Here is a 26,074-nt window from a genome sequence, read left to right as displayed (position 1 = left end):
CCCCTTTTAAAAACAAACAAAACAATGCCTACTTTGTGCTGCTCATCCTTTTCTCTCCAAAGTTATGGCATTTTTCTGTTGTGAAAGTGTTTGACAAAAATCTTTCTCACCAGAGGTGAAGTGGGCAGAGACTAATGTCTGTCAGTCTATGCCAGTGGTGGCGAACCTATGGCACGGGCCCCTCTGTGGGCACCCAGGCTATCTCCAGGCAGGACCATCAGATAGGAATCTGCCCTCCTCATTACTACTGCGTTGGTGTCCTCAGAAGCCTGATATGATTGAAAGTTGTAAAAGAACAGAATGGAATACATTACTACTTAAATTGCTGTTCTGGCACTTTGCGATAAATAAGTGGCTTTTGGTTAATGTTTGGGCACTCGGACTCTAAAAGGTTTGCCATCACTGGTCTATGCCCTGAAGCTGATGCCAGTTAGCTTGCTCACAGATCCCATGATGCCTTATGTTTTCTCTCAAAGTAATTTAGCATTAAATCCACAAATTAGTCCACCAAACAATGCACAGTGTACACACAGGATGTATATGGTGACTAGCCTGGCAGCTTCCATCGCATGGAGGAGCAGGGCACATCTAATAAGTGAAAGAAATCATAAGTAAATCGGTTACGTGAAGTCTATAGCCTGTTCTGTGTGAGAACTAAGGGTTAAGGGTTGTACCTCACTATTTGGTGCAGGAGACATCTGTATCAACAGTTCTCAACACATCCAGTACTGCTACATACACAGAGAGAGCTCAGTCACATGACCTCATCCTCTGTGAGCAGGGAGCTGCAGCCCCTCCCCTCCCATTAAATTGTCAGATAAATAAACTAAGGAGTGATAGGACTTATCAGCACAGGCAGATGAACCAGCTATTGCAGAATTGAGAGGGGCATAGCAAAGAAAATGCTGGATTTAGGTAACAAAGACAATAGGCAAAAATTGTGTTACATCCCAAGAGCTATTAAATTGTGGAAAAAAAACCTTTAGAGTTTCTCTTTAAATGGGTTGTCTGGTGTTTTCCCATTTTTTAAACTCATGTTCTCTCAACCAGAGAGAACCCTAACCCTAACCCTTACCAGGTCATAAGTATCTAATCACAAAGAATCCAGACACCCAGGCATTGCACTCATCAGCTCTAGAGCTGTAAACTGAGAGCTCCTTACATAGTTGTCACTGGTGCTCCCGCGATCCCTGTCTCGGATTGCGGGCGCACCCGTAGCTCTCCGTGTGCCCCTGGGGCCCGGCGCCCCTTACCTCCCCGCTGCTCCTGCGGCTCGATGGGCGTGTCCCTGTCTCTTAGGATGTGCGCGTGCCGCCTCGCTAAAATTTAAAGTGCCAGTACGCCGATAATTGGCACTGGACTGATTTAAATTACCTTCCACTTTCTGTGACCCTTGCCGGATCTTCAAGCCTTCCCCTGAAGAGATAGCTCCCCTGTGATTCCTGTGTATCCTGTGGTTCCTGCGTTCCTGTGATTCCTGCGTTCCTGTGTGTCAGTCCGTTCCTGTGATTCCTGCGTTCCTGTGTGCCAGTCCGTTCCTGTGTTCCTGACCTGTGTGCCAGCTCCTGCGATTCCAGACATGAGTCCTAGTGTGCCTTCCTGTGCTATTCTCTTGCCGCCACTCCGGGTACTGACTGTCTCCTGTGTTACTACCTTACCGTGGCTAATCGCACCTGTGGAACGACCTGGTGGGATCTCACCGCAACAAGCCCATCCCGCTTTGCTGCGGGCTCTGGTGAAGACCAGGTGCCACTTAGACTCCGGTCCTAGGTTGGCTAGTACCATCTCCCGCGGTGGTCCAGAGGCTCCACAGACTCCCAGCCCTGACAATATTATTGAGGTGTGCTGCCGAACTACAGTGCCTCTACTATACTTAAAAGGAATCAGTCACCAGGTTCTATCCCACTAGTAGCCCCCTCAGGCAGGGGATGAAATTATCCTTTCTTAATGTGTGAATGTGTGCAGCCCATGTAAACTGGGAGTAGGATGGCCCAGGTCCCACCAGCTACACATAGTGCAGTGGAGTCCATGCATTATATAGAAAGATAATACAAGGACATCCCTTGTATGGCGCCCTTATCCTGTGTGTAGGTCATCAGTAAAGTAAAATTTAACAACCCCTTTGATGTCAGCATAGCAACATCTACAAGATAAAAACCTGCATATTCCCATGAAAATGACCACATTCACCACATTCTGTAGTATAGAAGCAAATGAACCCCCTGCAGCTTCCCTACTTATGAGACTTACACACTAGGACAGGATTACTGCAATCTACAACATAAGTTCTACAAAAATTATAAATTCCTTTACATTACAACTTTGTGATTCTTAGATTACAGGAGTCCCCACATCTGCTTAATCTGTAAGGGGACAGGAGGCAGTGTGTGACTTTAGGGAAAGTGACAGTCCCCTTATGACAGAATTCTAGCTCCACAATAGTAAGAAGTTGTAACATGAGGCAGAGGGGGCTGGCTTATGTCATATGACTGACAGCAACTGGGTGAGGTTTTTAAGAAAAAAAAAAAGAAGTAGAGAGGCCCAGCACAGCTGTTTGTGAAGTTGAAGATTTCCTGTTTCCCCAGGACTTGCTAGTGTGAGTCACAGAGGTTGCAGGCAGCCAGCAGTGCCCATAGGAATGTAGGGAGGGCTGCTGGCTGCTCAGTCCCAGCACAAGGGAAGCAGAAATCTAAACTTTCTGGATTACTCCTTCTAGTTGTAGATCTCTATGAGGCCAGGACAATGGATTCTAGGACTATGCTACAGAGCCTCATTCTACTCTGGACCCTGGTAGTCTCCTGCAGCTCTGCTCCTTCAGACTTTGTGGGTGAGTTTCTGTACTCTGTGTTTCTGTTGCCCTGGGCATATGAGTGGAGAAGCAGAGAGGAGTTGGTAATGTGACACTTGTAGACAGAGGGAAGAAGAGGCACCTAGGTGGGGAATGTGCTGCTTGAGACAAGGCTCTGTCTGGCTCTACAGCTCCTGCCTGATCCATTACTGATACTTTGTGTTTGTAAATACTCTTCTAGAATTCTGTATTTTCGATTCTTTGTCTCAATCTCTTATAAACAACAATATGAATCATTCCTACTCAATGGTGACGTTGGATTGTAACAATGGAATAAAGAAGTTGAATGTGAAATGTAACAACTTTTCATACAATTGTACACAATTCTGATGGTAAAGCTTTATCTATACAAGTACGTACATGGGAGCAGTTTACAGATTTGTCAGGATCGTGTCGATATGAAAGATCTGTTTAGAAAAGTTGTATTGATCAATGTTTTTACCATTATAGTTATAATCTGCTCAGAGAAAGTTTCTCGATTTTGTCTGCACTTCCCCTGTCATCAGGTTTCATTGAACAAATCCTTTTCCCCAGTATGAGATGTGATTTTCATGTGTTAAATAACATAATAGGGGGATTGTAGGTAACCTGTGGACTGGTATATTTGTGAATTGCTTCACTTTATCAAGTTATATGAAATTATTCCCTCTCCTCTATAACAGTTCACTGAGGGGCACATTGCATCTGCAGGTTTCAACAAGATATTTATTTAGTTTTTGATGTAACTTTGGTTAAGTGTAGTTGACACCACATTTAAATACTAGGGTACAGGCATGTAGCAGACAGTATGCAGCTGTTTGGCACACAGTCACATTCATCTGGGTTATACATACAGTATCCAGAGATATTCCTGGTGCTCATTGCCGGGTGTTTACACCCAACAAGGCCATGTTTCAAATTCTGCATATATCATAAAACGCTTTTATATTATTAATTTAATTATTAATATTTATATTGTTATAAATAATAAAAGGGTATTCTCCTTTACACAGTTAGTAGTAAAGTCACAGTTGCTAATCATACTAATGTGATCACATCAAGTCATTATTTTACACAATGTATTCCTATTTGAACTACTTTGAAGCCTTTATGAACATGTGACTTTATGCATTCTCAATAACAATGTGAGGCCCCTTACACATAAAAACAAAATAATGTTATCTTATTAGGCCGGAGACACACAGCGTAAAATGATTAACATGACGGGTTTAGAATCTGCTGCAGGTTCTGAGAGCAGAAGACAACCTTTGCAAAGCTGCAGGAAAATCATGGATGAAAGTTGATGCAGAAAACATACGTTTACACCTCCTTTTTGCCATGGGTGGAATTGTTGTGCAATGTCTCCTGCAGATATTCGATAGAAATTCAATGCTGTGTATCTTCGGCCTAAGACATAATCCAGGAATGAAGGAACTTCTGTCTTTTGGTTTACACCTGCGGCTACAAGATAATCGGCACCACAATTTTCCAATTATAACTGTCCGGAGAAGAAGTATTTTCAAAGATGAAGGATTTGGCGAAACAAATTTCACTAAAAGAATGTGTCGTGTACATCTGGATGAGGCTTGTAAAATTTACATACTCAATCTGCAGAAACAACCTCATTCGGATGAATGAAACAAAATGTAAACACTTATCCCTGTGCCAAATATGTTAGTGGTAGAACTGGGGTTCCTGGGGCCCACAAGATTATTTTTGTTCTCTGGTGGCCTAAACGCCATAGACTTATAGGAAGTAAACCCTAGCATACAACTAATTCAGGTATGTTCTGATAAATATACAAGGTCCAATATTGGGTTGGTGTCTGGGCTGACCTGAGGATGATCTGGTACTCTGGTGGGCCAGTACGACACCCTATTTATTGTCCAATTAGGTAAAAATGTGTTTTATCCCAGGACATAAGTGAGTGTTTGCTGACTCAACTAAAGTAAGGTCTTGGAAGCAGATTTGGGAGGTGTCACAGTAATTCCTTCATATAATGTTATTATCACAGATGCTTCCTTTGGAAGTGAGAGTGAAAATTACAGTTGTCCTGCAGATGTGTCCCCCGAGCAGTGTAGGCTCCATTCAGTCCATGCAAATCATTTGTTGATTTTGCTTTTTATGAATGTGTTATCTGAACAAATCTGATTTATTTCTTACGTATTTTTTACAGTAGATTTTTACAGGCAGTCTAGATAGGCTAAAGTTTAATTGCAGACATCTTTAATAACTGTTACAGCTGATCATTGTAGCCTGGGGCTAAAGTAGAGTAAATTACTAACATCCTTTGTACCTAAGGGTCGTCTGTAAGTTGGGTGTTCTTAAGTAGGAGACCGTCTGTATTATCTAGATATAAATATATAGAGTGTGATAGGTGGCCATGTCTATAGAAGATGGGACATATTTAGTCTTTTTTAACCAATTCCCGACAATTGACTTAATAGTACTTCATGGCGGGAGGTGCGTTCCTGCATTATGCAGTAATATTACGTCATGCTTCTGGCGCTGGCTCCTTAACAGAGGCGGCGTCAGAAGCTGCGGGGGTGTCGGCAGTATATTATAGCTGACACCCGCGATCGGAGAAAGGGGCATTTAACGCTAATCGGATCCCTCCTCGGCGCTTACTGGGGGGTCTGTGGCTCCGATCGCAGCCCTGGGATCTGCCAGTGTCCCGGGGCTGCGAGATCCTCTTCCGGGGAGCCTGGTCCTGCCTTCTATTAGGACCCGGCTGTAACACACTGAGCATGCGCTCAGGTGTAGAATAGCTTGAACAAGCAATCAGTGGATCGCTTCTTCAAGCCAACCTGTAAAAGTAAAGAAAAAAAGTTAAAAACACTAAATAAACACACTTTTTAATAAAAAGAATTCATTAAATAAAGTTAAAGTCCTCCAAACACAAACATTCCCTATACACATCTAATAAAGTAAAAAAAAACTTTAATCACCAAAACCCCCAACATATTTGGTATCGCCATGTCCGTAACAATCTGTACAATAGGTCAGAAACATTATTGGACCCGTAAGGTGAACGCCGTAAAAACAAAACCCGAAAAACTCACCAAAAATGTAAATTTTTCATGAAGTCCCTTCACAAAAATGTTCCAAAAAGTGATCAAAAAAAGTTATGTGCGTCAAAATGGTACCACTGAAAAGGACAACTCAAAATATATAAAACACTATATAAATTATATATCGTAATCGTTGTGATCTATAGAATAAAGATAATTTAGATACAAAAAAAGAAACCCAAAATTGACAATTTTCTTTTCCTCCATACATTAAAGAGTTAATAAAATATCATCAAAAAGCTTAAGACCCACTAAAATTAAGTATTTGTAAAGTGCATCTGTCGCAAAAAATAAGCCCTTATATGTCCAAATTGCCAAAAAAAATAAAGATTGTATAGCCAATAAAAAGTGACAATGCATAATCTGCTCTGAATGGCGCAGCTTCCCTTCGATGCCCTGGCGTGTGCCCATACAGCAGGTTACCACCACATATGGGGTATTGTTATACTCAGGAGAAATTGGTTATCAAACTTTGTGGAGCGATTTGGTATTTCTATCTACTGAGAATTTGTACATTTTATGAAAAACACATTCATTTAGACAAAAAAATTGTAATTTCGAAATTGCATCCGATTTTGTTTTAACCCCTGTAAAACAATTAAAGGGTTAACAAACTTCATAAAAGTTGTTTTACGTACTTTGAGGGGTGTATTTTCTTTAAAGGGTAATTTATGGGGTTTTACTTTTATTTAGGCCTCTCAAAGTGACTTGAAACCTGAGCAGGTCCCTCAATAGCAGGATTTTGCGTTTTTTGTGAAAGTGTGAAAAATTGCACCTAACGTTCAAAGCCCCATAACGCCTTACAAAAATAAGAGTATCCATAAAAAATCAAGGAGGCTTGAAGTAGATATTCGGTGAATGTTAGTTATTACATTTTTTTGCTGTTATGGCTATGTGTGGAAAAAGTATAACATTTTGAATTTCGAAAATTGAGAATTTTTCCAAATTTTCACCAAGTATCTGATTTTCTCATAAATAAATGCAAAACATACCACCGAAATTTTTTAACTAACATGAAGTTCAATGTGTCACGAGAAAACAATTTCAAAATCACATGGATATGTTAAAGCGTTCCAAGGTTATAACCACTTATAGTGACACAGGGCAGATTTGAAAAAATGGGCCGTGTCAGGAAGATGAAAAGTGGCTTCGGCGCTAAGGGGTTAAAGGGAGAAAATTTAGCTTTAGTCCTTTACCCTTTTTGCTTTGTTATCTTGTATCTTCTTATTTGTCACACTCATTTACCTTCTTTTAGGTGTGTTCAATAGTTATTTTTTGCATGCCCTGAAAAAGTTCTAACTATCAGTGTATGAAAAACATGCAAACAGTAAAAATTCTAATTTTAAGCCATATTTTTGGGGATCCTTAGCTACTAAATGTCAGTACATTAGGATGCAGTAAATAGGATGTATCGGTCAGTAAATACATTTACTGTATCTCTGACATGACATGACATGACATGAAAAATTATGTTTCCTAGAACAGTGATTTTCAACCTGTGTGCCATGGCACACTAGTGTGCCGCGACACATGGTCGGGTGTGCCGCGGGGAAATTTCCCCAAACTATGGTGCCCCCTGTGTTTTGTTTCCCGGCAATGTGCAGAGATGCGCAGTCACGGCTTCTTACAATGTAGGAGACATGTACAATAACACATGCGCAAGCTTTGAACCTCGTGCGACAAAATGACGTCACTGAGGCCAGCGCATCATCCTGAGAGCGGAGAGACTCCCGCATTTGCCCACCGCCAAGGTAATGCCCACCAATAATGCTGACTATATGAGCTTTTGCCTGAGTATATGAACTGTTGGCAGAATACTCAGCATATGAGCTGGTACTTGTAGTACTCCAGCAGTATACTGCATATAACAATAAGAAATGTAACATGAGAAATACTATAGTCATGAGGCTGGAGTACTACAAGTACCAGCTCATATGCTGAGTATATGAGCTGGCACTTGTACTCTGGCCTCATGGCCATAGTACTTCTCATTGTACCCCTTTATATTGCAGTATATGAGTCACATAATAATCAGCACCATATACTAAAAACAGGGAGAAACTGAGAACTGTTGAGGAAGAGCTTTGTGTGTGTCTTTCCACCATTCCTGCCAGGATATCCCTTTTGTGTTTATCGAAACAGGCCCAGGTTTCACACTGAGTGAGTAAAATAAATTTAGAATCTATATTATTAACTATATGTATAATATGACTGTTTTAGTGTCATCTTGGTTGGTGGTGTGCCCCAGGATTTTCTAAGTATAAAAAGTGTGCCGCGGCTCAAAAAAGGTTGAAAATCACTGTCCTAGAACATACACTGATAAATACTGATGAAGACTTATGAAACTGTGTAAATGAAATATTATCTGTATCTCCCAAGGGAGCCAATCACAATACGCCTTTAATTTTTCAATGACCCTTTAAGAAATGTAACATGTTCTGTGATTAGTTGTTATTATCGAGATATAGTTTCTTAGCTCCATTGGTTTTTTTATGAGTCTTTTTCATAAATCTGCTTCATTATCCATTGAGGGCCGTAAAAAAAAATATTTTTCACCACTACCCAATTTTTTTTTAGTCTAAACACACTCTGGACATAAAACGATAACCTTATAATGTAAACATCTTTATTCATTCTTTTTATTGCATTTGTGTGGAGGCAGAAAGAACCCTATGGTTCCTTGTAATAAAACCTGAAGCACTCCATATGCTCCTGTATGGTGCCTTTCACATATGGAGATTTCTCAGAAGTGTCTTAAAGCAGAACTGTTCTAGTTGCTCATGGCAACCAATCAGAGCTCAGCTTTCATTTTCCCACAGCTGTTTATTAAACTAAATCTGAGCTGTGATTGGTTTCCATGAGCAGCTAGAGCAGTCGTACCTCAGACGCTTCTGTAAATCTCCCCCATAGTGTGTACCGGTATATTAACCAGTTTGTATAAGTTACAGCATGCCTGTGATAGAAACTTCTGGTAGGTTGCCTATCTGGTAAGTCCTGTCAGGAAATACCATGTTTCTATTTGTGGGTTTTTACCAAAACCCCCAGTGAGTGATAGCCCTAGTATCATTGTCTGTACTCAGATGCTGACTTTACTGGTCAAATACAAAAGCCTTCAATCTGACATAACCACAGAAACTCATGAAAGCCAAAATTCTTGTCTGCGTAAAAAGATAATACTACGATTTAGAGGGAGTGCAGCAGACAGGAGAAAATGCTGTCAGGAGATAACGTCTGTTTCCTGTTAGACATAGGGAACAAACTCTGAAACTGGTGGTTAAACAATACACTGCGGCATATGTGAGAACCTACAGGGGGAAATCACTAGGTTTCCTGGTATTATTATCATGACTGTAAAACTTCTATTCTCATCATAATTCATTGCACAATGTATAGAATTATCTTTAAAGAAAATCTACCACAAAAATGAAGGGAGATAAACCAGGGACACTTACTCATAGATCCAGGTACTATGACTGTAGTTACCTTATATTTATTATACATGTCCTACTTCCTTCTAAAATCAAGTTACAATTATGCCTTTGAGCCTGAGGGGCTCTGGTGGGTGTTCCCAGGGCACTCATGCTGCAGCTTCACAGGCTGTTACAATGAGCAGAGCTGGCCTCCCCACTCCCACTGTGCACAGCGAAGCAGGAAAAAAAATTCCAAGTATGGTGCAATTGGCCAAAAATGTGGTTGCACATTTTTTTTGTAGGCTCTGTATTTACGCCTTTCATTTTTAGTTCCAAACAATCACTGTGAGAATATCTGCAATAAAATGCTTCATAGAAGCAGCACATGGTGTCACATATAGTATATAGAAAGTGCAAAGTATAATTACTGTAGTTTATCTCAAAGATAAAATTAAGGACAGTAACTTAGTAAGCTTTGCACCCTCACTGGTTCCTGCCACACTTCCACAGAAAACACTTGGGTTATAGTAGTGACCTGACGCAATAACTTCATAGTTAAATCTTCATCCTGATGAAGGGCAGAATGGCAGAGACTATGAATGTTAAAGGGGTATTCCCAAGGTTTTCTAGATCTCTGCTTGCTGTCATTCTATAGAAACGGAAAGAGTATATACAGTATTTATTTGCTGAAATGGGAAAGCCCCTTTATGTACTGATTATAATGTTACCAAGCCCCATCAGATCTATTTAACTGGAAAACTCCTTTAAGACTTTATACACACTTATCCACCATGTGTTTGAAGTCTAAATCACACATTTATGTTGCCCCAAGAAAAAGTGGCATGAATTTCCTAAAAGACTTGTGACCGCATTTAATTTTATTTTAGGGCCAAAGAATTTAGCCTTTAACATCTACAAGGCAGGATCCATTTAGAGTAAATATAAGGGGTCTTTCTTCATCTTCTATGTAAAATGTATGATTATATCAGATTTATTTAGCATTCATATGGCATTTTGCCTCCTTGTAAATAAGTCCTTGTGTGATTAATTGAGCAGAACTTCCTGGATAGTGTATTATGGAACAATCCTGAATAAAAGACCGAAGCACTTTGTCTTTCAAGGTCAAAGAGGACAATTGCCCGGGGCTTCTCAATCTCAAAGAATCTGTTTTATTAAAGATTGGATGTTTTATATAACATTAAATAGTCTCTGAGTGAATACTTCAAATGCTGTACATTTCATAGTAAGTGAAAGATGTCTTATGTAGAAGTTGTAAAAGGGAAGATTTATTTCAGATTGTCTTATACATTTATTGCGCGATATTAGTAGAGTGTAGAGATAGCTGTTACTTTCTGAATAGGCCTTTACATGAGTAAATATATAAGTTCCCTGACTTCATCCATATCGACTGAATAATTATGCAGTATACATTTCCTCAAGGTGTGTATTCTTTGTTTCCATTAACTAGTGACGCCCTGCATACATATACATGCTTTATTTCAGAAGAGAAGGTTGTTGCCACTTATTTATGATGTCTGAAGACCCACATACACATTAGACAGCCAGTTGTGTATGTTATATATGGTCCAGATATATATGGGGGTGGACATATCATTAAAAGGCGGCATCTGGGGTGGACATTTCATTAAAGGGGGTGACTGGGCTCGGGGAAGCTGACTATGGGCTGGGGGGAGAGAGCTGACTATGGGCTTGGGGGGGGAGAGCTGTCTATGGGCCTGGGGGGGGGGAGCTGACTATGGGCCTGGGGGGGGGGGGGAGCTGACTATGGGCCTAGGGGGGAACTGACTATGGGCTGGGGGGGAGTTGACAATGAGCCTAGGGGGAGCTGACTATGGGCTGGGGGGGGCTGACAATGGGCTTGGGGTTGAGCTGACTATGGACTGGGGGTGGGGGGGCTGAATGGACGGCGGGGCTGTCTATGGACTTAGGGTACTGGGTTTGCTATATGTATGGGGCATGTACAGGGGTTAACCATATACTGAGTGGGTACATGCAGTAGAGTAGGGTCCTGCCAAAATAATCTAGTTTGTCATAGCTCAAAAATGTTTTGTTAAAAAAAAGGATGCTGTTGGGGTAGAGGCCCACAAAAATCTCCCACTAAGGGGCTATAAAATTCCTAGTAGTGGCAATGTGTGTGTGATCACTGCACATTGGGGTGGTAAGGCGTCAATGGGCACTGATATCTGGGCGCGTACAGCACGGCTGGATTTCAGTCTCCCACACGTTCTCATGGAAGCATCCTCAATGTATACAATCCATTTTTGTGCATTGGCTACAGTATTGCATCCTTGTGGTTGGGGTTAAAAGACAATTAGATTAAGAGGGAATGTGTTTCAACATACTGAGACCTCTTTTGTTCAAATCCTATATCAATCAATTTAAGTTTGTGAATGTGACTCTAGTGAATAGTGATTTAAAGGATTGTTTCTCCATCAAAAGTAGGGCATCTTCAGCTTTCTGTGCTGGATGCATCACAAGACGTAAGGATGTTCTTTGATCAATTTTCTTGATCTAGTTTAAGAAATAAAGAAATAAAGTTGTGCATCAGGGTGCATCATTCTTATCTGATGATATTATTATTGAGTGCTGCTAGTCATTATGTCTTCTAGGCACATGTCCATTTAATCATATGCCTCTAAGTGGAAAGTAAATACCATGTGAATGGGGACATAAAATAAAAATATGGCTTCAGCCACTAATCTATCGGTCACATGTCTGTGACATATTTATTACATTTTTACATGTCTCATGATAAATGGTACAACCCAGTCAGCTACGGCTATTCCCATAATCGGGCTATTCCCATTACTTCTTTCACACTTGTGACATGGAACTTCAAACAGCAGAACTTTGGGTGATAAAATGAAGGTGTATGAGGGCAAATGAAGGTGTATGAAGGTCTGAGGGCTAAGACATAGCTGGGTCCCACTTATCACCTAAAAAGAGTTCAATATTATAAAGGACATTGCTACAGATTTTGTATTGGAGCCTAGTGGTATTGAAGCCCAGGTTGTCCATCTCTAATATGTCTATTGTGTGGCTATACAGCAATCTAGCTTTAGACAAGTTATATATGGTTCAGCACTGGGTTTTCTCTGCTATGGTGACCAGCCCCCTGTTGGGTTGTATACAGTTCAGTCTAAGTTGTATGAACCAGTTTATCTATCACATTGCCATCCAGTTGTGCTACACTATAACCTTAACTAAGGTCAAGATAAAAAAAAACAGACAAAAAACATTCTTATACTAGTTTACAAATGTGTGAATGTCAAATTTCAGTAAGGGTGAATCATGTGCTATTGTATATCTTCTGGCCTGATGTACAAACATCAAGAACATCACATAATTGTTCTATGTTGGAATGATCTTACTGAAGAAGATTTTACACTGTATACCTAATAAAAGCATACTCTACGCCAGTGTTCCCCAACCACCGGTCCGCGGCCCAAGACCGGGCCTTGGAACACCTGGTACTGGGCCGCGTCTGACCTCTGTAAAACAAAAAAAAACCCCACCAAATAATGCACTGCTCTATTGACGACAAGCGTCATGATGTCATAACATCATGCTATTAGTGAAGGGAAGGAAGAGAAGACTGTTGCAAGGGAATGAGGAAGGTAAGTATTTTTGTTTTTGACAGAGTTTGGCTGGAAAAGGGGACATTGGAAGCATATGGTGAGGGAAGCAAAGGAAAGGAGACATGGAGGGAAGACATAATGCAGTAAAGGGGACATGGGAGGGGAGCATGGAAAAAGGACAATATAAGTTGGGGTGCTTCTTCAGGAAATGGAACGATGTAAGCTAAGCCCACAGGGAGTTATGGTGGAACATTCAAATATACATTTTTAGCTATGAAACTATGACACCAGACCGCAACCCCCCACCGAACTGGTCCCTGAAGAAAATGTATGTTTACAGCTGGTCCCTGGGCAGAAAAATGTTGGGGATCATTGCTCTACGCAACACCAATATGAAGTCTTACATGGAATAAGGCCTGCCTTAACATGTTCATTACATGTGTGTAAAGGTTTAGAATGAAGTCATCTGTTGTCTGCCTTCTGTTATAAAGCACAATAATGAACAACTACCAATTTTAAACAATCCTACGCTGAAGGTCAGCAGCAGTGGATAAAATATGGTAGTTTTTGGTGGCAGCCCTGTGTCTAAGGCTCCAGGGGACCTGTGACCACCAAAACCGCTTGCCTAGTTCCATACAATCCTCAGTATTTACTTTATCCTGCATATATGCACAAAGAAAATTACTACTGCTCATATTCTGAATATATGAACACTAGGCAGTGCTACTACTCAAATTCTGTATGTAAGGGCACTGCAGAGTACTACTACTCTTTATTTAGAGAGCACAGACAACTTCTTTCCAGTTATCTAGTACTATATTTTATATGTGGGCATTGCAATACTACTACTACTACTACTACTACTACTTTTTATCTGTGGCACATAATAGTTATGTTCTGGTACTATCACTATGCAATAAATGTAAAATCTTTTTTTTTTAAATGACACTTTCTTTGGTGCACACAGCCCAGGGCCTTTGGCAGCCTTAACACAGCTCTGAGGTCCATAGTATCAAAAATAGTAGGGACCAATCCCTTTGTCAACCACATCCCATCTGCTGCCCTGTGTAACCCATGTACATGGGTTAAAACATACAGAACATTTAGTTTAAATGTGTATCTGCATTTTCTTATGCTACAAACATTGTCATTGTTATGTATGTTACCTCTTACTGTCAAAAGTGGTTTTAATACAGCATATTGGGAAAGAAACTAGAAGATTTCTGTGCAGTGCACTTTGGAAAGTGCGTCACACTTCTCCTGAGACTTTCCCACACTGAGAACTTTGTCTTGACATGTAACTGAATATATAAGTGACAGTGTATTCCCTTTGTTATTTCTTTTTACTATACAGGTAGAATATAAAATGACTTTTATCTTGATATCTGTTACATTGCCTTGGGTCAGTAGCATTATATCCTTCTTAAAAATATATACTGTGTACCTGTAATTGGTACTTATAAATTCTTCATGAGAGCTTCATCTTATATAAGCAGGACACAGCTTTGGGCCATGCTAGTATCAACATATGTCTAAATTTACATATTACACCCTTTAAATCAGAATTCATATTTTTCTTTCCTGTGGCGGTACACTATACTATGGTTCCATCAGATGCCACAGGATTGTACATGTATTTTTATTACTCATGAAAGTCCTTGACATGACATTCAGACAGTGGAGAAAATTTACTTACCTGTGTGTTCTAAAATTCTGGTGCAATGTGTGTTAAAAAAATCTCTTAGACCTTCTGCATAATATCAGAATTATATATTGTATGTTTGAATAATATCTACCATCAGGTTGCCTGAAGGTAGACAATTAGTACTCACACGCTCCTTATGTTTTCAGCTTCCATGATCCTTTGTTATTATGATTCAGAATGTTGCCTATTATAGACTGAGCCAGACGGAGCTTCTGTCACATGGTGCCCTTAAAGGGAACCTGTCAGCAGAAATTCACTTTGAAATGAGATGTAAATTGGTTGTATAAAGTCAAGTAGGAGGACATTTTAACACTGTAGTCAAGCTCCCTCTTCTTCAGAAAACCCCCTTCACTGTAATTGATGTTCCCGCATCCAGATACTTCACTAACCAGATCTCCTGAAATCTGATGTATGATGTCAATCACAGAGGAGGAGTAGTTGAGAGCTCCCACCTTGACTTCAGTGTTAAACTCTCTTCCTCCTTGACTTTATACAACCAATTTACATCTCACTTGAAAGTTGATTTATCGGATGATGGCTTCACCTTGGCCCTTGAAAGAAACAAAAACTAGAAGGTGTTACACTGTTTGACAATATACTGGTGACTTATTAGGGCAGTTGCTGTCAGGTTCCCTTTAATGGATCCCATTTTGGGGGACACATTGCAGTGTGTAAGTATGCTTGGGATAAAACCACTTAATCCATGTTCTTTTATATTCTTCACAAAACACTTTTTTAAAGTATATCTTAAAAGAATAAATGAATGAGCACTGATTATCCCCGGGGGGTCTCCTTTACCACCTAGGATTTTCAGGATCATCTATCTATCTATCTATCTATCTATCTATCTATCTATCAAAACAGTCAATCTAAATCGGTAGAGCACAGAAAAAGTTTGGCTTCTGCTTCATTAACTTTTGTTGTGTCCAGTGAAACAGGATCCATTAAAGGAACCTGTCAGCAACTGGCCTAACAAATCACTACCAGTATATTGTCAAATACAGGCGGTCCCCTACTTAAGAACACTCGACTTACATACGACCCCTAGTTACAAACGGACCTCTGGATACTGGTAATTTATTGTACTTTAGTCCTAGGCTACAATAAACAGCTGTAACAGTTATCACAGGTGTCTGTAATGAAGCTTTAGTGTTAATCCTGGTTCTTATGACAACCCAACATTTTTAAAATCCAATTGTCACAGAGACCAAAAAAGTTCTGGCTGGGATTGCAATGATAAAATATACAGTTCTGACTTACATACAAATTCAACTTAAGAACAAACCTACAGACCCTATCTTGTATGTAACCCGGGGACTGCCTGTATTTTCTTCTTTAACTTTTATGGGACCTTTGGGACTGCTTGCAGAACAGATAACCCTGTAAGTCCTGGTTACTAGAGGGCAGGTCAGAGAAACCCTCAGAAGCCTGTTGTGCCCCAGCTCAAATGTGTCAGGTTTTGCAAAGACTCTCCAGTTTAGCATAACTTTTAGTGTATACTATACATGTAGTGTACATCTATACATCAGATAAGCTTCTTCCCAATAACAAATAGTTTTCTGATGCCCGTATCCTAGCTATTATTGTAATAAGGAACATGTAATGTTGTTAATATGAGGATGGTTTATTAGAGGAGATAATTGCTGCCATGTACTAATAGCGATGTTAGCTTCTATTTAGTATATTATGGATATTGTACATGATATTTTGGACAAATAGAAGAATTGTCTGTTACTGTACATATTTCTATAGGATTATTATCTATTTTGCACACTGGAAACAAAGCCCTATATCAAAACTAGAAAATCAATGAATCTGTTCATACAACTGTGCCAGCATTGTTTTTCCACAACTGCATCCAAATAATAGGCGACTTGTGTGCTCGGGTTTTTAGCACTATTACACATCCCCCTCCGTGTCTTGACAGCTGATCTCTTTCATTTGGAAGTTGCATTCACAGCATACAGCGCTTTATTGTACACTGTTACTGGCCATAGGTTACTGGCTTCTTATTGCCATTATGCTGTATCATTCAGTATTCAATATTATTCTTCATTCTGTCAGAGGAGCCTTTATCACTTGTTTCTGGTTGGGACTGTGATGTATGTATAGTAAGTAACATAGCGGCAGATTATACCATCCTTTAAAAGATACAGTACTATAAAAGCTTGCATCTTAATGCAATAATGACATTTCTTTAAAGCCTGTACAATGATACATGGAGTCCTTATGGCTCTTCATATATTACCACACTGTAGAGAGTAGAGACACCATATTATAAAGTTATTCAGTACTCTAGTAGGCTATCCCTGTAATACCACAGGATATACCACAATAATATGATGTCAATTGAATGCAATGGTGTGCATGATCCTACATGATGCTTTATTAAAGGAGTGTAGCGGAGATAGGTAGTAACAATGGGGTCATTTATCAGGGCTTGTGCACCGGTTTTCTGGCATACAAAGCCTGAAATTTTCTCAATTCTCTGCACATGGCCTGAAATTGAGACTATTTCCTTACACCAAATGGACATTGTGGAGTGTAAAGGGGGCATGGCTGAGTGGGTTCAGGTTTTGATGCCCATCTGGATGTATCAGAAGCTGGAGCCTCCTGTTATATCTGGTGGTTGCCAAGGAAAGGGGGCAGGCAGCAACTTGGCACCAGCATATGATAAATGTTCCCCAATTATAATGTATTACTATGGACTTTAAAGGGATTTTCTTAAGATTATTTGCCGAGCAGTAAAAGATGTCTGATTTGCTGGATCCCCAGTCACACCAGTTGGTATCTTAGCACATAATAACAATGATTTGGGCAACATCAGTTGCAGGGCTCCTCCCCTAACATGTGCCTTTGATGATGCTTGTGACTTCTTACTATATGTGGCAGAGGGGTGGATTGATACCTCTACACCCTCATATACTGTAGCTACAATTATAAATTATCATTATGAAATAAGCATTGGTCCAGCTTAAAGGGGTTGTTGATAGCTAACCTTTAGGATAGGATCTATTGAACCCTATTTTGGTTAATATATTTGTATAGAAGGCTGTTGACCTAGAAGTTATATGTGTCATTTTGGTAAACCTGACATACATTTACTAAAATAGCTCACTGGTTTGGGTGAAGTTTGTTAAATAGCCCAGGGTCATGCATATAATATGTTTTTTAGCTTTCTCATCTTTGAAATTTCTGCTACTGCAAGCAACTGGAAAACAAACGGGGACATCTAACTTGATGTATACTTGACGGAAGATTTGAAGTGTTTTGGTCCAAAATCTGTATCAATGACAATATTGCTGTCTTGATATGTGGCAGGGGAGTCTTTGGGGACCCTGGGCCATCTAAATGAGGCATCTAATCCGCTGCACCTCCTACAGCTACTACATGTGCCTGCTTTATGTCTGAACATCTCTACTCCCCCTCACAGTGCAGGATTAGAAAACCCAGCCTTCTTTTCTGCAGTATACTAATAGAACAAAACTGACTGGTAAAATTTTGTAACTCACTGCAGAAGCATAAAACCCAATGACAAATATTGTTTCTAGTTACCTACACCAGAAAACCAATTCATATGTGTTGTGGGTGTAGGAAGCTTTTATTGCCAGGTATTACTTCAGTGGCGTACATCCCAGACGGAGGTGTTTGGCCAGTTTTTAGGAAAAAAATCCACATTTAATAACTTTTAATAAATAATAGTCAGGGACACCCAATTATACAAGGTTTCAATAACCTTGTACCTAATATTTTGTAAGAAAGCAGCATCACTTATTATTTCTGTTTAAGGAATTGTTTTTCCTCTGAGTTTTGCAGCTTTGGCAGTGGAAACCAAAGCCATGTGCATGAGCCCATAGAAATACATGGGGTGTGTGCTAGCTGTTAAAACAAAGGCTAGCACACGTCCCAAAGCAACATTAAATTCCTTCTTCTCAAATAAAGGTTACACTTGGATAGGTTATAGGCTTCTTATTCAGATTTTGTACCTCAATCTTTTTAGGTTAGAAAAGGGACCGTCAGAATTTTTTGAGTTACCATTTCTTGCATTCCTCCATTAAACAGAAGGTGTCACTAAAAATGACCTCTTTTCAACTTTTTAAATTATAGATATTGAGGGAACTTTATCAGAAGTTTCTGAGGTAAAACTGTTCTAGTTGCCCATGGAAACCAATAAGAGCTCAGCTTTAATTTTATAAACAGCTGTGTAGAGATAAAAGCTGAGCTCTGATTGGGTGCAATGGGCAACTAGAACAGTTCTGCTCTCAAACACTTCTGATAAATTTTCCCAATTGTAATGATTTTTAAAAATGTTTCCATGCCACAATCTTTACTTAAAAATAAGTACTACAATTTATCCCACAATTCTCACTCTGGACAGTGGGCTTAACATTATATAAACCCTTGCTCTCAGTCTTCACATTACCATCCCAATATGAAAGACAGGATTACAATATAACACAACTACGGAAATTACCATTATCTCTACTAGTAAGAAAACTTGTCTAGAACTAATAGGTTTTAGACCTTTGTTGCTTATCACCATAACGTTGCTGAAAAGAAAAGCAAAAAATACCAACAAGATGACAAATCCCTTCTACAGTCAGAAAAATATATATATATATATTTTTTGTTTTAAAGTGATCTTTTTTGTTATCTGGCTTTAATAAGTCAAAACAAATACAGGCATTCCCCAACTTATGGCGTTTCGAGTTACGGACAACCCATAGATACGAAAGGGACGCTCAGCACCCCGGACATGCGCAGTCCACTTTCGGGTTTCAATATCGCTGCTTGGAGTGCTGCGCCTCCTCTTTGGGCGGGCCATAGAGGGGACGGGGATTATTGGGCAGAGCGAGCGAAAGGCTGGAGCGGCCATGGAGGTGACAGGGATCGCAATCCATTGCCAATATAAAGTTAGTAATTGCCGGCAGAATCGGGGGGTTCAGGTAACTAAGGATGCGTTCGCTGGTGCGATCTCACGCTTCCTTAGTTACCAGCCAATGCACTAGAAGCTGGAGATTGCAGGTAACTAAGGAAGCATGAGATCGCACCAGCTAATGCATCCTTAGTTACCAGCAACCCGACTTACATACAAATTCAACTTAAGTACAACCCTCCGGTCCCTATCTTGTACGTAACCCGGGGACTGCCTGTATTGGTGGCAATTTTAGTAAATATGGCCCAAACTCCACTAGATCTGACCTAGGACCAGGACTGAACTCACAGAGATTCTTGCTATAGGCTCTGCCCATTTTCCATCTGAGACTATAGTAAATCTGTTGGTCCAGGTGTTCGCGCCCCTTCCCACTCCCTCCCCCATTCATTCAAATGTTACTAGTAGGTTTATCTCAATTCCCTATTTGCATGCCATTGATGTGTAAGAAGAAACCAGAGTGGAATGAAGAAAACACATTCAAACATGGGAAGAGCAAACAAACTCCATGCAGATGTGGCACTTGGTCACTCAGAATTGACCGCAGGACCCCAGGTCCTACAAAAAAAAACAACACAACCATTGAGTCACTGCGATGTTCAAAGGAAATTTCCTTTATTTGGTTTTCTTCTGATGATTTCTGTTCTTTTGGAAGTTGCATAAATTGTCACAGTTATTAATTTTAATGCCTAAGGATATGTGACAGTAAATATTATGAAGAAAATAATTTCGTTTTCTGCAAATATAAATATTTAAAGTTAAATACAATTAAGGTGTTTCCTTTCAGACTATTTATGCATAAAATGAAATTATATTTTGTTTTGTGTCGGATAAAATAGTTTCATAGAGGGAGATTTATCATACGAGGGGGCTTCGCATGATGGAATCCTGCTCATCCGGCACCACCAGATACATCAGCTGACTCTGACCTCCTGATGTATTTGGCGGAATGGCCACCCTGGCGTACAGTTCTACGCAAAGCATTGGGATTATTTCTGGGCTGGAATGCCAGAACACATACAAGCCCTGATAAATGTCCCCTATTGAATTTATATTAAATAAAAAGTGCTCCATGCTGTAATATTAATAAGAACTGCATCTTTTCTACTTTTGTAGCAGTAGTCACCTCCTTTACATCCCAGACAGAATTACAGTAGAAGACCTTTATAGAAAACACCATTATTACATCTACTTCTGAAATGGATAATATCACAGTTTATCAGCACTTCCTATGAGTACAGAGCATGTCTATAAAACCCTCCATAGACGTCAACTAATCAGATCAAGACTGTTGCTATGGCCATGCGGCTGATGTAAAGTAGCTTAACTAGAGCTCAGGCAAGATGGCAGCCTCCATAAACATGGACAGAAACTCATCAGAAAAAGGTTATACAGGCAGTCCCAGGGTTACGTACAAGATAGGGACCGGAGGCTTGTACTTAAGTTGAATTTGTATGTAAGTTGGAGCTATTATATCTTGTAGATGTACAGTAACTCCAGACAATATTTGTTTTGTTTTGGCATAGGATACCGTGAACAACCCTGTCAAGTTAGTTTTGATGCCCTTGCTCAGATTTTATTTCACTTACTGTAACTGTGACAATAGGATTTTAAAAATGTTGATAACCTTTGACAACTTTCTCTTACCCTAAGGGTATGGAGACTGCGACTTTATGTTGTGTCAGAAAGTGAGATGAAACCTTTTGATGGGGATCAGACAATATTGAAGACATAACGGTGGCTCTTAGTTTGTAAAATACAAACCAAAACCAAGAAAAATTTGCAAAACTTTTTTTTTTTTGTAACATTTGGTATGTAAACATTTTCATATTCATATGTACCATAAAGTACAACCTTAAACAGCCATGGTACAAGTTGTTGGACTTGGAGAGGATGGGATTGGTATTTGGGATTCGGAGTCCGATTCTGCCTCTGGAATCGGTTTCTTGAAGTAGGCATCGAGGGAAGTTTGTACTGAGCTTTGCTTTGTATCATCATAAATAGCCTTGTAACATATCAGGCCTTCGTTAACTGTACAGTAAACTTTATTGAACCTCTCTGTATCAGGATCTTGTTCCTCTAACTATGCCATGCCTGCTTCAATGAGACTAAAAGCATTGGCTAGTTTATCTTTTAGAAAACTTTTGGTGGTTTGTAGTTTCCATTTCCTGGTTTTCATCAGTAAATTTCAAGCTCTGTTGCTTTAGTTCCATAAGATTTTTATTTGATAGTTCTTTGCCATGGGAGTTAAGTAACTCTACAAGATCATTTTCACTGATGTTCAACTGGAGATTATTTACAATAGCAACCACAGCTTTCATAGTTTCAGCAATTTCATCATCTGTAAAACCCAGAAATTCTTGTGTTAATTGGGGGCACAACTTGTTCCAAACTCCTCTCATATTTGTCTCTTTCACTTCACCCCAAGAATCCGCAACATTTTTAATGGCATCTGAAATGTTATAATTCTTCCAGAACACCTTTAAGGTTATCTCGTTGTTTTGGGTAACCCTGACAGCTTGTGAGAATGTCCTCCTCAAATAGTCGGCCTTAAAGGGGGCTATGACTCCTTTGTCCATTGGTTAAATTATTGATATGGTGCTGGGGAGGGGGAGGGGGTAGAAATACTACCTTTACATTTGGGTGTATGTCATCTGAAGTATTTGGATGTCCAGGGGCATTGTCAAGAAGAAAGAGAATTTTGAATGGAATGTTTTTACCCAAGCAATAGTGTTTAACAGCAGGCACAAAATTATTCAAAACTGGCTGTAACTAAGCTCTCTGCCAATGGATGATGGAGTTTCACCTCTCTCTGATCTCTTTATTATTTCTACTTTATTTTCCATTGTGATGGCTTTTCTTTTTTTCTGATGTATCACCATTATTTCCAGCAGATTTCTGTTTAGGCATTGTTGCAGGGTAAAAAATATGTAGCAGTGTAACCCTTAATGTGGAAGAAGCTGTACAATACTGTCACCACCAGGCTCCCTGGAATCATTGTTCTGTAACCACTTAGCAAAGCTTTATTCAACCCAGGAAGAAACACTAGCCCCTAAGGTAGTTTTCAACGAAGTACTGTATGCCTGGGCACTGTAGAAAGACTGTAGAATACTGTGCTGTAAGTCTGGGCTCTCTAGAAAGAGATGGAAGGCACTTGAGGCACATGGCACAGGAATGATGCAGCTGTAACTGTTATTCAAAACCAAGGACACGTGATCTCACAAAATCACACTAGTACAAGTGTCCTTAGTTACCTGTCATCATGGACCGCAGGGGCTAAAACAGTCACCAATGCTGCTTAAATAAATGTCCGCTGCAAGTGTCCATATGAAGAAGTACAATCTGCTGGATTTGGAGGTTGTGAGTAAAAGAAGGGGTTAAATGGCGAGTTCACATCCATAACCGCACCTCCGATACCAGCAGAAGGTACTTATTCATGCACTTCTGTGTGCTTGAATTACTGTACAGAATAGTTGTATGGGCTCTTTACGCTCTGCCCAATGAGGAGGCAACATTGAAATTTGCTGTAGTGTACTTAAAACAAGCCACGGTGATGCCGGGGTTTGCATACAGTTGCTGATGTATGCAGTAAGTATGGCGAGTAGTTAGCTGCAAGCTTCGGCTCTCAGTTCTTCCTGTGGACTGCCTAGAAGCCCTCCACCCACTTAGTGGTAACTAACAAAGCGTGAGATCGCACCAGCGAACACAGTCTTAGTTATCTGATCCCCGGCATTTCCGTGTCGGCACTCCAGCTATTGAAACCGGAAATGCAATGCGCGTGGCGATGAGCGTCCAGTTCGTATCTACAGGTTGTTCGTATCTCGGAACGCCGTAAGTCAGGGACTGCATGTACATTTAAAAAGAACTTTTAACAAAGTTTCACAAATCACTAATGCAGATTATTATAAAAAAAAACTTTAATATAGTTTAATTTAAAAAAAAAAAACTGCATCCTTTCTTTTCTGCCTTATTTGAGAATTTTGAGTAAATCATTATCTAATCTTTTTAACAATTTTGATACAAATCATTAGTCCGGTTAATGTTCATACAACTGTTAGTGGTTAATATGTTGTTTGTAATCCTCATTTTTAGCAGATATTCCCTCTTCAGCCTCACTCTATGCATTTGCAGTCTACTTTGAAATGCCGGATTGAGTCCTAGCTGCTGTCAGGGACATATCTTAAGTGGGTGCAAAGGGTGCGATTGCGACTTCTAAACAGCAAAGGGTCTTTTCCATCAGAAGTATAATTTCTTTGCTAACCTGGGTCTTTTACAATGAGCTTGGGGATCTACCATTGGTTGTTGTGGCAGTAAACAAGATCATGATAGATCAAATAAATAGTTGGGTTAATGTTGTCACTTCTTTTAATATCTAAAAACTCAAAGTGTTTATGTGATGTAAAATGGCCCTTTTTATGGTGGTGTATGTTTAAGTGGCATGTTAAATGGCATTAATGTGTCATATAAAGCTGTGTTTATTTGTAAAAGAACACTGTATTTAGTGCAGTGGAGGCGTTCATTCTCCTGCAGTTATATGGTGCCATTTATACATTCTTAGTGAAGCATGCCACCAATAAAAATGCTACCGGTGTGATTAGAAGAGGCAGAATTAATCCTTAGACCGGCAGAAACAACCCACATTTGCATTTACGCATTCACAAATTCAGTGATACCATAAAATGTGGCCGCATCGTAGAATAAATATTCGGATACTAAGTGAGCCGCCGTTTTTCCTTTGTAGAATATAAAAGAGCAGTTATATCATAACTTTATGTCAGTATTTCTGTTTGCTTGTAATGTTCTCCTTTAAATAGTATATTCTTTTAAGATTCACATAAAAAGACTGGTTACAACATTTTTCATTGGTATTAGTCACTTGTGTATTACCTGCATCTTATGTGCATGTATAGTAGTACAAAATATTACAAAATACAGTACCAAGAATTTGTGCAATGCTGAAGTTCAAAGCATTGTAGAGAAAAATCTAGGACAGGGTCGGCCAGAGTAGAAAAGGAGGTAATTATTATCCAACGCAGGATTTGGGACTTTCCATTATAACTTTATTGCTTTAAAAAAGGACTAACAGATCGATTTTTGGGACCTTAAAGCAACTGGTGTTAGAAGGTTGTAGGTGGTTGGCACATTGGACTCACATCTGCAGATCCGTGCCAGCATCTCCTCTCGCGATGCGGCAAGTGAAGCTAAGATAATACCCCGGCTTCATTGTGCATGCGCTGCACTTATGGCACTTGCACAGTAAAGTCAGGGGGTGTAATTTGCTGGCTTCACTTGCAATAGCTAGGGACTTGGTAAGTTTAAATGTAGGGCCTGTTGGTGGTTTAGTGCCCCAAATGGTCCTGACAGGTTCCCTTTGAAGAGGAGTTCCCATCACAGAAATTTATGACATGTAGTCTGAATATACCAAAGATGTCTGCCAAATGTAGCTCCCTCCTTTGGGCCTCCCATTAGCAGCAGCAGCCTAATCCCCACATTTGTAACTAATGCAACAGTGACTGGATAAGTTGGTGCACTTAAGTCGCTTTCTTCATTCACTTTAGTGAAAAATATCTGATTTGAGAATACTCCCTTTGAAGACTGAGTTTGCAGCAACAAGGACTTGCTGGAAAGGGCCTGCATTTGCCAGTCAGCAAATCAGCATCAATAAGGAGGGATAGATTTTGGGAGTGCGCAGGCAGATACGCCACAGTGCCCTCTGCCTGCACATACTGAATGGCACGTACCATGTTGCCTGCATTGATGTATCCTATACACTGTAAAGGACGAAGTTGACGTGGAACGTGCCCCCATCCATCATACAGTGTGTGCAGGCAGAGCAAATGTGTATCTACCTGCAAGAGGAAGAAGCCTCCAGGTACTGGATGAAGAAGAGACACAAGAATATCTGTTTGTTTGTTTATGTAATGTATACTGTATATAGTTTGTATGTATGTCCTTGTAGCATATATGTGTATTCTTAGGTATATTGTGTGGGATGGGGTGAACTTTAAATTTGTACATGTGACAGATGAACTATTAGAGGTGTGGATCATGGCTTACTTCCTTCTCCCTGTTGAGGTCTGTGGATGCTTGGCTAACCCGAATGTTTTAGAGTAATTAGGGAAATGGTTGTTGGCTGTATAGACCTTAATCGAATTTCAGAGGGTTTTTATCAAGTTTAAGGCATTCATAACCTGTCCACTTGAGTTCCTTGTTTTCCTCAACTTTGGGGCTACCTGCATTTGGACCCCAGGAAAAAGATATTTGACTCTTTGGATATAATATAACTATGGTAGTGTTTAGCAACAAAATGGTTGAAGATAAAGAATTTATCAGTTAGACGTTTTTGGAGATGTTTAATATTTCCGTGTATTAAAATGAAGAGCTACTCTAGTAAGGTGCAGTTTTCAGACATGTCATGCTCATTGACCAGTTAGACTAAACACTTTTGGGCTGAATGCTCCTCTTACTCTTCTCTATTAGTAAACTCTGTTGGCTCAGGCCTGATGCCAGAATTTTGTGTAAGCACCAA

The 26,074-nt window shown here is 39.8% G+C and overlaps 1 protein-coding gene across 1 annotated transcript in view; it reads left to right on the top strand.

The window, feature by feature from the left end:
- Positions 1–2,560: 2,560 nt before the first annotated feature.
- The window catches only part of TGFBR2 (transforming growth factor beta receptor 2), a 53,131-nt gene continuing 29,617 nt past the window's right edge, over positions 2,561–26,074 (top strand). Inside the window, exon 1 of the mRNA XM_072153579.1 lies at positions 2,561–2,827. Within this exon, the coding sequence (XP_072009680.1) occupies positions 2,743–2,827 (85 nt within the window). The 5' untranslated portion in view covers positions 2,561–2,742. The remainder of the gene's footprint in view (positions 2,828–26,074) is intronic.

The sequence above is a fragment of the Engystomops pustulosus genome, chromosome 5 (genome assembly GCF_040894005.1).
Source record: "Engystomops pustulosus chromosome 5, aEngPut4.maternal, whole genome shotgun sequence".
NCBI lineage: Eukaryota > Metazoa > Chordata > Amphibia > Anura > Leptodactylidae > Engystomops > Engystomops pustulosus.
Note: the sequence above shows the minus strand (reverse complement) of the source record. Positions and strands in the feature narration are given on the sequence as shown.